The sequence below is a fragment of the Carcharhinus amblyrhynchos genome, chromosome 8 (genome assembly GCF_965287045.1).
Source record: "Carcharhinus amblyrhynchos chromosome 8, sCarAmb.v2.hapA, whole genome shotgun sequence".
In the NCBI taxonomy this organism is placed as follows: domain Eukaryota; kingdom Metazoa; phylum Chordata; class Chondrichthyes; order Carcharhiniformes; family Carcharhinidae; genus Carcharhinus; species Carcharhinus amblyrhynchos.
In genome coordinates, this window is record NC_137331.1 from 36,743,040 (window position 1) to 36,756,265 (window position 13,226).

The 13,226-nt window shown below is 45.0% G+C and overlaps 1 protein-coding gene across 1 annotated transcript in view; it reads right to left on the reverse strand.

Annotated features, from left to right (window-relative positions):
* The window catches only part of ctdp1 (CTD (carboxy-terminal domain, RNA polymerase II, polypeptide A) phosphatase, subunit 1), a 299,871-nt gene that overhangs the window by 186,604 nt on the left and 100,041 nt on the right, over positions 1–13,226 (reverse strand). Inside the window, exon 9 of the mRNA XM_080193894.1 lies at positions 5,553–5,694. Within this exon, the coding sequence (XP_080050020.1) occupies positions 5,553–5,694 (142 nt within the window). The remainder of the gene's footprint in view (positions 1–5,552; positions 5,695–13,226) is intronic.

Genomic DNA, 13,226 nt, shown 5'->3' on the forward strand with positions numbered 1-13,226 from the left:
TTTCAGGATTTTGGACCCAGCGACAGTGAAGGAATGTCCGATGTATTTCCAAGTCGGGATGGTGCGTGACATGGAGAGGTAGCAGCGGTCGTGTTTCCATGTGTCAGCTGCCTTTGTCCTTCAGGATGGTGAAGACTGCAGGTTTGGAAGGTATTCTCGAAGGCAACATGACAAGTTGTAGTTGTGCGACTGTGCAATGCTGCCACTGAGCTTTGGTGGTGGAGAGGGTAAATGATTAAGGTGGTTTATGGCACAGCGGTTAGCACTGCTGCCTCACAGTGCCAGGGAGCCGGGTTCAATTCCAGTCTTGGGTCACTGCCTGTGCGGAGTCTGCCTGGATTTCCTACGGGCGCTCCGGTTTCCTGCCATATCTGAAAGACATGCTGGTTAGGTGCACTGGCCATGCTAAATTCTCCCTCAGTGTACCCAAACAGGCACCGGAGTGTGGCGACTAGGAGGTTTTCACATTGCAGTGTTAATTTAAGCCGACTTGTGACTAGTAAGAAACTTTCGCTTTAAAACTTGAATTGTACTGAACAGAACAAATGAAAACTCCAGGCAAGTGAGTCTCGGAGGGCCAGTTACGAGTAACCTCAAGGTTATACTCTCCCCGTGTGATCGTAATAGCTGTTGTATCATCGGCATTCTAAGTGCATTAGCCTTACTGGGATTTGAGGGAAGCAGTGCTCGAGGCAACTAAAGGCACAAGGAACTATTCAACAGATCAGTCAGACAATGAAAGGCATATTTTAGTTATCAATGAGGACTTGCAACATTTCTGCCCTCTTTAGAGGCAGATCTTTGACACTATGTCAAACAAATTGGAGTCATCAAAAGGGATTATTTGCTGCCCCAGCAACAAGTCTTCCAACTGCCAAGCATATGAAATGAAACATTGTAATGCGGCACTGAAGGTGGCATTGTTGACGTATATAGAACTGTACTATAAACATCTTGACTTTTTCCTGCAAATGCCTATACATTAACCATGTTCTTTTTAAACATAGAGGGGCGATTCTCCCAAAAAAGTGCTGAATTCGTGGGAAAAATGGTGTAATTCATGGTTGCTTTTTCAGCGCAACTTAAGACTTGAATCTCCCACACTCTGTGCAGAGCTCACAATCGTGAATATCATTAAAAGCTTGAGTGGGGGGGGGAGGGGGGGGATGTGTGTGAAGGATTCACATTGGAGAATGACAGCTCCAGTTCCATGTGCATATGCATTTGCATCCCAAGAATCGGCGTAGATGCGTATCTCCTGATCAAACCTGCCAAAAAAATTAGCGGATTGGAAGAGGAGAATCTCCCCCATGGACTTGTATTGGCCAATCATTTGGGCGGTACAGCTGTTACCACCACCAACTCACAGCGCCAGGCATCCAGGTTCAATTCTGGCCTCGGGTCATTCTTTGTGTGGACTTTGCACGTTCTCCCTGTATCTGTGTGGGTTTCCTCCGGGTGCTCTGGTTTCCTCCCACACTCCAAAGATGTGCGGGTTAGGTTGATTTGTCATGCTAAATTGCCCCTAGTGTCAGGGGGATTTGTAAGGTAAATGAGGGTTACGGGAAAAGAGCCTGGATGGGTCAGTACAGACTTGATGGGCCAAATGGCCTCCTTCTGCATAGTCGGGATTCTATGATAGGATTCTATGATTTTCCACGTGCTGGGAAGGATTGTTAGAAGGCATATTCTGAATAAAAAGACAACATTGCAACTAACTTCACCCTTCGAAGATATTGTGGGGGAGGGGGGGGTATAGGATTTTATGTCAGTGCTTGTCCTGAATCCGTAAAATCCCGCCCGAGTTCCATGCACTTTTCCATGGGCCGCCCCTCACCCACGTCGATTTCTGGGGCGTGAAAATTCGCCCCATGGGGTCAACTTTGATATGTTGATTGATGACACCCAACTCCCCCTTTCCACCATCTCTCCAGCCCTCTCCACTGCGGCTATATTGTCAGATCATTTGTCCAACATTTAGCTTCGGCTGAGCCACCATCACCTCCAGTTGTACGTCAGCCATGGTTCAGTAGATAGCACTCTCGCCACAGAGTCACAAGGTTGTTGGGTTTGAGTTTCCACCTCAGGAAATGGGCCCAAAAATCAAGGCTGACACTCCAGCGCAGAAGTGAGGGATTGCCACACACCCAGAGGCACCATCTTTCGGGAGGGACGTTACAGTGAGGCCACATTTGCCTGCTCAGGTGAATATAAAAGATCCCTATTTCAATGGGCAGCAGAGGAATTATCCCTGGTATTTTGGCCAATATTTATTCCCCCAATTAACATCACAAAGACACACTATTGGGTCAATATCAAATGACGGTCTGTGGGAACTTGTTGTCTGCATGTTGGCTGCCTTATTTCCTACATTACAACATTGGCTCCCCTTCATTGGCTGTATAATCACTCAGTGGCAGGAGGGGGGGGGTACATGAAAGATGCTATATAAATGCAAGACATATAAATGATAGCCAAGTTCCGCACACATGAAGACAGCATCAACCAGGATCTTGGGTTCATGTTACACTATCTGTAACCCCCACGACTTGCCTGTGCTTGCAAAATCTCACTAACTGTCCTGTCTGGAGACAATACACGTCTTTAAAATGTGCTTAGCGCGGTCTCCACTCACAACTGTCTGTACCTTTAAGACTTGATTACCTGTAAAGACTCGCATTCCAGCCATTATTTTGTAAATTGAGTTTGTGTCTTTACATGCCCTGTTTGTAAACAGAACTCCCACTTACCTGATGAAGGGGCAGCGCTCCGAAAGCTAGCGGCTTTTGCTTCCAAATAAACCTTTAACCTGGTGTTGTGAGAATTCTTACTGTGTTTATCCCAATCCAACGCCGGCATCTCAACATCATTCCAACTTTATACCATGGATGCACTCCTCTTTCTGGCATTTGGCTCAGGTTGATCCAGATTGTTGACACGAGAGGTGATTTATCAACTCCAAACTAAGTATCATACATCATATCCCCAGAAAGACCACTTCCTTCCAGCTCTGCCCCGCCATCATAAAATAACTATCTCAGTATTGTTAAGATGTAGAAGGGGGCCATAATGAAGAGATGATGGCTTAGTGGTATTAGTTCCAGACTATTAATCCAAAACTCAGCCCATATTCCAGGGACCTGGGTTCGAATCCCGCCACGTCAGATGGTGGACTTAGAATTCAACAAAAAATATCTGAAATTAAGAATTTACTGATGATCCTGGAACCACTGTTGATTGTCGAAAAACAACCATCTGGTTCACTAATGCCCTTTAGGGAAGGAAATCTGCCGTCCTTACCTGGTCTGGCCTACATGTGACTTCAGAGCCACAGCAATGTGATTCGCTCTCAACTGCCCTCTGAACAGGGGAAACTCGGAATGGGCAATAAATGCTGGCCAGCCAGCAGCACCCTGTCCCACGAATTAATTTTTTTAAAATTGGCCCATTCTGTCTCCACCGGCCCTCCAAACAGGCATTATGGCTCAGTGCCATTCCTCTGCCTTCCCCTTAGCCCTGCACATTGGATGATTATTTGAATAGAAACAATGGCCTCTCAAATGCCTCAACCAAACCTGCCTCCACCACACTTCCAGGCAGCACATTCCAGACCCCAATCAATCACTGAATGAGAAAATGTTTTTTTCACATCACATTTGCTTAGTTTGCAAATCAGCTTAAATCTACACCCTCTCGTTCTCGATCCTTTTACGAGGGGGAACAGGTTCTCCCTACCTACTCTGTCCAGCTCCCTCTTGCTTTTGAGCACCTCGATCAAATCTCTTAGCCTTACCCTCTCCAAAGAGAACAGTCCCCACCTCTCCAATCTCCCCTCCTAACTAACCTTGGTGTTAGTCGCCTCCAGGTTCAATGATTCCAATGCTCTCCTCGCTGTCCTATTGAACTCTACCCTTTGCAAACTTCAAATCGCCCAAAACTATGCTGCCCATATCTTATCATGGACTAAGTCGCACTCACCGATCGCTCATGACCTGGTTGACCTAGACTGTTGATCCCCCCAATGCCTCAAACTTAAAATTCCCATCTGCACATTCAGATCTTTTCAGGGCCCTGCTCCCCCTCACTTCGGTAACCTCTGCATTCCACAAACCTTCAGGACATTTACATTCCTCCAATTTTGGCATCTTGTAGGCAACCATCGGTGATGTTTCCTCACCTAGCTAGAATTCCATCTCTAAATTCCTGTGCTTCCCCATCTCTCTCTCGTCTTTCAAGACCCAAATCCTTAGTCAAGCTTTTGGTCTGCCCTCTTCTCCTTCTGTGGTGCAGCATCCAGTTTTGCCTGACTGTGCCAAATTGGAGCGGCACAGTGGTTAGTGTTATAAAGCGTGGGTCAAGCTCCCCCTCTGAGAACTAACACCAAAATACTCAAAGAGGAGTACCTCACCTTATAATCTGTAAGAAGTGTGTGTGAAGTGGTGTGACCTGCTCTTCAGTGCCTTCAAGTGGTTAAATACAAAATAATTCCCTGACACTCCTCCTAAAATCACAACGTAACAATTTATCTAACTGTGAACAAATTAACTAACCGAATAAATCCCTTCCAACTGTTAACGATTCCCCAATAAAACAAGATTCTAATAGAATGCTGTTCAAGTAAATACAATTCCCACTTGTTAAAAAAAAAGGGTTTAGTCACTCTCTAAATTACAACCAGGTTGTGCATCCTCCAGAATATGCTTTCTTCTGTCTGGAAGAATATCTTTGTATTTTGATATCTAGATGGTGCTTTCTCTAAGACATAGATGAAGCTATGAGAGCCAGCGATTCTCTCTCTACCTCTCTCTCTCTCTCTAAAGAAAAAGAGAGGAAGAGAGAGAGTTCTGAACTGTTATCTCTGGCGGGTGGCAATTGCTCTCTCTCTTTTTGTCCCACTGGCCCCTTCTTTTATATCTGTGATGACATATCAATATTTCCCACATTACGATTGGTCCTAGGTTGTCAAAACCATTGATTTAAATTTAATAGGATGTTGGTATCTAAGTGCCTGATTCAAATTGACTGGCTAAATTCAAAAGCCTGTTGTCTTAGTAAAACTGCTGCCTCGCCTTTCAATACAAATGTTTCAGTTTGGGCTCTCTGTGTACTTGCATTTTTTTAAACTCTCTAAGCACAGAAAAAGCACCACCTTTTAAAGGGACCGTGCTGCTGTTTTGCCCCCTAGCATTTTACAATTACTCTGCTCAACTTCACAACATTAGTACAGCTGTCTCACAGCACCTGGGTTCGATTCCCGCTTGGGTCACTGTCTGTGTGGAGTTTGTACGTTCTCCCCATATCTGCATGGGTTTTCCCCAGGTGCTTTGGTTTCCTTACAGAGGCTGAAAGAAGTGCTGGTTAGGTGCGTCGGCTGTGCTAAATTCCCCCTCAGCGTACCCGAACAGGCACTGGAGTACAGCAACTAGGAGATTTTCACAGTAACTTATCTGCAGTGTTAATGTAAGCCTACTTGCGACACTAATAAATAAATGTTAATCTTGAACGTAAAGCACTTAAAGATGTCTGTGTAAAAGCAAGTAGTCGCTGTTTACCTTTGAGTTTTGCCGTACTCTTCTTTCAATGGGAATAGCTTTTCATCAACTCTTTCCCACCGTTCCAGTGAGCTCCATAACCAGTCCGGGTTTACCACGTGGAGATGTTTACATGCCTGTGCTTGCCGAACCTTCTCTGTCCCTGCAACAAGAAGAAAGATTTTCTTATTACAACACTGTGTTCCCAACAGGGATATACAAAGCACCATCCATTCCTTCATATCATTATCCACTGTTAGCCATGGCTGCAAGATTTAACAGTCTTGTGACAAACCTGCCAAAAGAAATGTCTTGGTCTCCAATATGTCAATCAGTGAAGGGCTGTAAGTAATCAATAATCTTAAAGATGACAAACTAAAGTGACTCAAGATCCTTGTTCTTTTTAATCTTTGTTTTGAATGTTTCTTCTTCTACTCCCACGTTAGAAACATCCTTTCCAGATGTCTCACAGCTTAGTATGGCTCCTGCTCTGCCCAAGACCTGCAAGAAACTACAAAGGGTTGTGAACAAAGCCCAGTCCATCACTCAAACCAGCCTCCCATCCACTGACTCTGTCTACGCTTCCCACTGCTTTGGCAAAGCAGCCAGCATAATCAAGGACCCCACGCACCACAGACATTCTCTCTTCCATTGGGAAAAAGATACAGAAGTCCGAGGTCACGTACCAACTGACAAGAACAGCTTCTTCCTTGCTGCCATAGACCTTTGAATGGACCAACCTTATATTAAGTTGATCTTTCCCTACACACTAGCTATGACTGTAACACTACATTCTGCACACTCTCCTTCTCCCCTATATACTCGATGAAACGTGTGCTTCGTCTGCATAGCGTGCAAGAAACAATACGTTTCACTGTATACCAATACATGTGACAATAATAAATTAAATCAATCAACTTCCCAAAGGGAAAAACAAGTGTGTGAAGTTATGCTAAGATTAATGCATTAGATCTCTACTGAAAGGCTATTGATCTGAAATATTGACTGAAGTTTACCATCCTCATTCATGGCTGGGATTCTCCTCCACCACCGAAAATGAGTGGAGTTTTGGCTGGTACGCTAAATTTTCTCATTCTTGCTTGCAATGGGTCCCACCACAGATGATTCCAGAGAATCTCATCCATCAACTCTGCTTCTCTCGCCACAGATGCTGCCTGACCCATTGAGCATTTTGACCATCTCCTGATTTTATTTTTCACTTCAGCTTTCTCAAAATCGCTGTATGTTCTTTCAGGTCATTACATTTCTCCCTCTCTAAGATCGTCTGTGTTCTTTCTCAATCTCTCCAGCCAGCATCTTGCTGCAGATACAAGTTAATTCACCACTCTCACGTACCAATGTAATGTATGTCAACGGGTCAAAATCCTGGGACTCTGTCCCTAACAGCACTGTGGGCGTACCCACGCCGCATGGACTGCAGCAAGCAGTTCAAGATGGTTGCTCACCACCACTTTCTGAAGGGAAATTAGGGTGGTGAGCAATTGCTTAGCCAGCAATGCCCACATCCCGTGAAAGAATTTTTAAAGATCTATGTCTCCCCATTCCCAGCCCATGATCAAGTGTGTAATAATCCAGAGAATCCCGACGGTACAGAAGGAAGCCATTCAGCCCATCACATCTACACCAACTATAATCCCACACAGGCGCTATTCCTGTAACCCCACATATTTACACCCTGCTAATCCCTTGACACCAAAGGTCATTTTAGCCTGACCAATCAGCCTAACTTGCACATCTTTGGACTGTGGGGGGAAACTGGAGCATCCGGCGGAAACCCACACAGATAAATGTGCAAACTCCACATAGACAGTGACCCGAGACTGGAATTGAACTCCGGTGCCGGGCGCTATGGGGTAGTAGTGCTAACCACTGTGCCACTGTACTGCCAAATAGGAGGAGGTCTAAATGCTATGTGACGTAGAATGTTGCGGGAGGCTGCAGTAGGAGTAATAATTGCCTAACAGATCTACTTCACTCTAAGCATGCCAACTTGTCCTTGTAAAATGTGTTAAACATTCACGTCTACAGTATACGTGGCAGGAAGGGCTCATTATCCTAATAATCAGAAGCTCTTCTGTCACGCTGCCATTGAAAATACATTCCAATGTAAGAGGAATCAAGTGAGATTAGCACTTCCAATAAATCTGGGAAGTGATTGCAAAGATAACTGGGTGTTTGGAGTTAAGGGGCAGCAACTTCCTTAACGTAGGAGTCCTTTTCTACAAAGGAGTCTCTGCAGAGAGGAGGTTGAACAGGACAGGATCAGGCAGAATCTCGGAGTTTTGTTGAGTGCAGAGTCCAACCTAACTGCCATTCCCTCAAAGCAGAAATCACCATATAGACACGGTAACAAAACACTTTCTGCAGCTCAAAGGCTGCCAGCATTTTTGCCCCCTGTCACTTTCGCCAAGAGATCTCAACATGTCAAGTCTACGCAAATTGAAATTAATGCAAAAGCCAACCTGCAAATCTAACAAAATCAAAGCACAGATGCCCTGAATTGTAGCCCAGAAATCTGTCACGTTCAAGTTTCTGCGAGTGAATCATGTGCAGTGGTGGGGGAGAAGGAAGGGTATTAAATAAAAGAGGTTTGCCTACATTGTTCCTTGCTACATGCAGAGAACTACACAGAATATGCAGCATAGAAGCAGGCCATTCAGCCCAACTACTCTGTGGGAGTAAAATGCTGGATAAACTCAGCATGTAGAATCAATCATAGAATCCTACAGTGCAGAAGGAGACCATTCGGCCCATCAAGTCTGCACTGACACAACCTTACCCAGGCCCTATCCGCATAATTCCATGTGTTTACCCTAGCTAGTCCCCCGACACTAAGGGCGTATTTTTCACATGGCCAATCCACCAAACCCGCACATCTTTGGACTATATGTGGACAGAAACAGAGTTAACAAATTGGGTCTAAAGGAACCTTCTGCAGTAGTAGTAGTATTTATGGTAGTATTTATGCCCCACAAGAGCCTCCTGCCATTCCATCTCCCGGCTCTCAGTATTTCTTTCTATTCCCTTTTCTCTCGCGCACTCATTTGTTTCCTTTTGATGTTGGCCAGAACTACTCACTTTCAGCATTCTAACCACCGAGTGAAGAAATTTCCCCGAATTTTCCTGACAAGATTTATTGGAAACAAACTTGTCCTTATCGTACTGGAGCTGCGGAAGGTGCAACCCCCTCGTGAAATAATTGGAAATGTTTTCAGCAAGGCTGAGAGTTACATCAAGTGAATTGCGACTTTTTCATACTGTTGTAGGAGTGAAAACCGGACTGGAGGGATTGAAACACTTGAGTTTTGACCTAATTCATTTCACATCATGCCAATCTTCCTCGAGAAAAATCAATCCTGGGTCCCACCATTATTACAAACCAAAGCACCCTTCTCCAACGCCCTTGAACCTGTTATCACTGCCCACCAGCCATCTCTTAGACTCAGTGTTTGAATCCCTCCCATCAGATTTTCACACTTGCCACAATACTGAAGTAGCTGTCAATGTGTCCTGGTCCCTCCATGCTGGTGCTATAGTTAAGAAAGCCTCTGCTTTCTCAGAAGGCTAAGGAAATTTGGTATGTCCACTATGGCACACAACAATTTTAGCAGACACACCATTCTCATAGAATCCCTACAGTGCAGAAGGAGACCATTCAGTCCATTGAGGCTGCACCACCAACGATCCCTGAAATCCCCCTGACAATTTAGCATGGCCAATCCACCAATTCGCACATCTTTGGACTGTGGGAGGAAACCGGAGCACCTGGGGGATATTTGTGCCAATACGAGGAAAATGTGCAAACTCCACAAGGATAGTCACCCAAGCCAGGAATTGAACCTGAGCCCTTGGCGCTGTGAGGCAGCAGTGCTAACCACAGTGCCACCAAGCCACCCATTGAAAACATCCTTTTCAGTTGTATCATAGTTTGGTATGGCACCTACGCCACCGGATCGCAAGAAACCTAAAAGGCTTGTGAACATAGCCCAATCCATCATGCAAACCAACCTCCCACCCACTGACTCTGCCTACACTTCCTGTGCCTCGGGAGAGCATCCACCATAATCAAGGACCCTGTGCACCCTGGATATACTTTCTTCCATCTTCTTTTGTCGGGAAAAAGATACAGAAGTCTGAAATCACGTACCAAGCAGCTCAAGCATAACTTCTTCCCTGCTGCCATCAGATTTCTAAATGGACCTACCTTATATTAAGCTGATGTTTCTTTACACCCTGCATTCTCACTCTCTCCTTTCCTTCCCCATTTGTACTCTATGAACAGTAAATTTCACATATATAGTGCGCAAGAAACAATGCTTTTCACTGTACCAAATACGTGTGACAATAATAAATCAAATCTCCTACAAAAGTCACAAATTAAATCCTACACGACTATGACAGAGGTAAATGATCCCTCCTCACCCTGCTCGACATGTCAATGGCCTTTGACAACACTGACCATATCATCCTTCTCCAATACCTCTCTGCTGTCCTCCAGCTGGGTGGAGAACCGCTCTCCTCTGGTTCCATACTTATCTAACCATAACAAGAGAAGCACATGCAATGTCTTCTCTTTCTGATCCATCACGGCTACCTCTGATATTCCTCAAGAATCTACCCTTGGCCCCCCCCGTCCTATTTCTCACCTACATGCTGCCCCTCAGTGATATCATCCGGAAGCCCAGCACTGGTTACCACATGTAGTCCAAAGATGTGTGGATTAGGTTAATCGGCCATGCTAAATTAACTCTTAATGTCAGGGGGATCAGCAGAGTAAACATGGAGGAGGGGAGGGGGGGGTATGGTTCTGAGTGGATGGGATTGCCATGGTGCAGGCTTGATGGGCTGAATGTCTATCTGCACTGTAGAATTCTATAATTCAATGCATGCTGATGACCTCCAGCTCTCCTTTCCTGACACCCCTCTCAACTCCTCCATTAGCAGATCGTTCACCTGGCATTCAATTCTGGATAAGCCAAACTTTCAAACAATTAAATATTGGGAAAATGTTAGCCATGGTCTTCCCTTCCCATTCCAAATTCCATTCCCAGCTGTCTGAGATTAAACCAGACTGGTCATTAATTTCGTGTCACATCTGACCCGGAGATACAATTTTGGCCATATACTGGTACCATCACAAAGGTCATCCAGAACCTCAGTGAAACTACCCCATGCTGTCCCTGTCGCTGCTCCTGAAAATCTCATTCACGTCTCTGTTTTCCCCGGGCCTTACTATTACAATGTGCTCTTGGCTGGTCTCCCATGTCCTACCCTCTGTAAACTTGAGGTTCATCCAAACCTTTTCTGCCCATGCCTCAACTTACACCAAGTTTCATTTACCTATCATCCTGCGCTTGCTGCTCTACACTGGGTTACCAGTCAAACGGTTAAAATTCTCATCAATGTTTTCAAATCCCTCCTTGGTCTTACCCTCCACTGTAATCTCCTCTATCCCTGCAACCATCAGACATCAATGTTCGTCCAATTCTGGCCTCTTGAGTATCCCCAACTTTAATGGCTCCACCAAAGCATGCATGGTGCAGCACGGTGGTTAGCACTGCTGCCTCACAGCACCAGGGGCCAGGTTCGATTCCTGGCTTGGGTGGCTGTGTGTGGAGTTTGCACTTTCTCCTCATGTCTGTGTGGGTTTCTTATGTTCCTCTGAGTGCTTTGGCTTCCTTCCACAGTTGAAAGATGTGCGAGTTAGGTGGATTGGCCATGCTAAATTGTTCCTTAGTGTCAGGGGGACTAGTTAGGATATATGCATGGGATTATGGAGATAGGGCCTGGGTGGGATTGTGGTCAGTGCAGAATCTATGGGCCGAATGGCCTTCTTCTGCAGTGTAAGATTCTACGCCATGGCTTCAGTTTTGTAGGCTCTAAACTCTGGAATACGCTCCATATACCTTTCCACCTCGTTTTCCTTCTTTAAGAGCCTCGCTAAGTTTTAGAGCGTCTGGCCTAACGTCACCTTATGAGACCCATTGCGTTAGGAACTCGTGATCAACATTTTAAAAAATTCAATGATTGGGAATGTGTTTTGGTGGTTAAATGTTTGAAGAAAAACAAACTATTTTAATGTGGAAATTATAGATGAAGTAGGTTGGCTGAGTTGATGGAACTAGCTTTAATATGCTGATTATCTTGGCAAAATAGTAAACAAATGTTTACCTAAGCTAAGTTGATAATAATGGGGGATGGAGCGTCAAAAATTAAAGTCAAGCTAGTAAAAGTTGAAGAGAAGATGGCGAATTTCACACTTCCATTGGAAAAAGTGAATTCATGTCATAAATGTAATTAGGACTAACTTCTGAGAAGTTCAGATAAGGGAAGATCAAAAGGAAAAACAATATACCGGGGAGGCGATGGCCTAGCGGTACGATCCTTCGACTATTAGTCCAGAAACTCAGCTCATGTTCTGGGGATCGGAGTTCAAATCTCATCCTGGCAGATGGTGAGAATTTGAATTCAAAAATTAAAAAAATCTGGAATTAAGAATCTACGGATGACCATGAAACCATTGTCGATTGTTGGAAAAACCCATCTGGTTCACCAATGTCCTTTAGGGAAGGAAATCTGCTGCCCTTACCTGGTCTGGCCTATATGTGACTTCAGAGCCACAGCAATGTAGTTGACTCTCAACTGTCCTCCAAGGGCAACTAGGGATGGGCAATAAATGCTGGCCAGCCAATGACCCATGTCCCAGTAAGAGACATGCAAAAGAGTTGCTTTGAGACCGCGGCCCACAGCAGCAAGCTGTGGCCACTCCCAACAAGCAGTTCCTGGAGAAAGCCTGTTTGAAAAGCCAGCTATCTCTAGCCCAAGTCGGAAGCGACCCCACAATGATAATAGGTGCCAGGTGTGGTAACTATTGCTGGATTTTGCTTTATCTTTAAAACCTATGGGATGCTGCTTGGGGAGGGTTAGCTCTGAGGTTATGAAAATAGGGGGATTTTGAGCTGGGTAAATTTAAAGGTATTGGGCGAGATTCTCTGGCCATTCACACCGGCAGGATTTCTGGCCCTGCTGCAGCGAATGGAGGTTTGGCAGAGTGCCAAATTCTCCATCCTCGCTTATAGCGGTAGTAGGTTACGAACAGCCAGCAAATCCCAAACAATGTGCATAACCGTTAAGGTAGTTAAGTATACTTTTAGTTGACTCGCTTGTGTGTTTTACTGTTTAATAAAGATTTATTTTGTTTAAAACCATCATAAAGCATCTGGGACCTCCTAAACTGGTTTGCACATTGTTCCTCAGAGGATATCTGAAAGGTTAATAATCACTGTAAGATTAAAAATCACAAAAGCTCTGATGAAAAACAAAGGCTTGTTTTAACAGCCTTCACAGATAGGCATCAAGGCCATTAGTCTGGGCAAAGTTCACTGAATCAGACATCTGTAACTAGGAAAACTGGGTGGCACAGTAGCACAGTGGTTAGCACTGCTGCTTCACAGCACTAGGGACCCGGGTTCAATTCCCGGATTGGGTCACTGTCTGTGTGGAGTTTGCACGTTCTCCCTATGTCTGCCTGGGTTTCCTCCGAGTGCTCCGGTTTCCTCCCACATTCCGAAAGACGTGCTGTTTAGGTGCAGTGACCCGAACAGGTGCTGGGATGTGGCGACTAGGGGAATTTCTCAGTAACTTCAATGCAACGTTAATGTAATCCTTACTTGT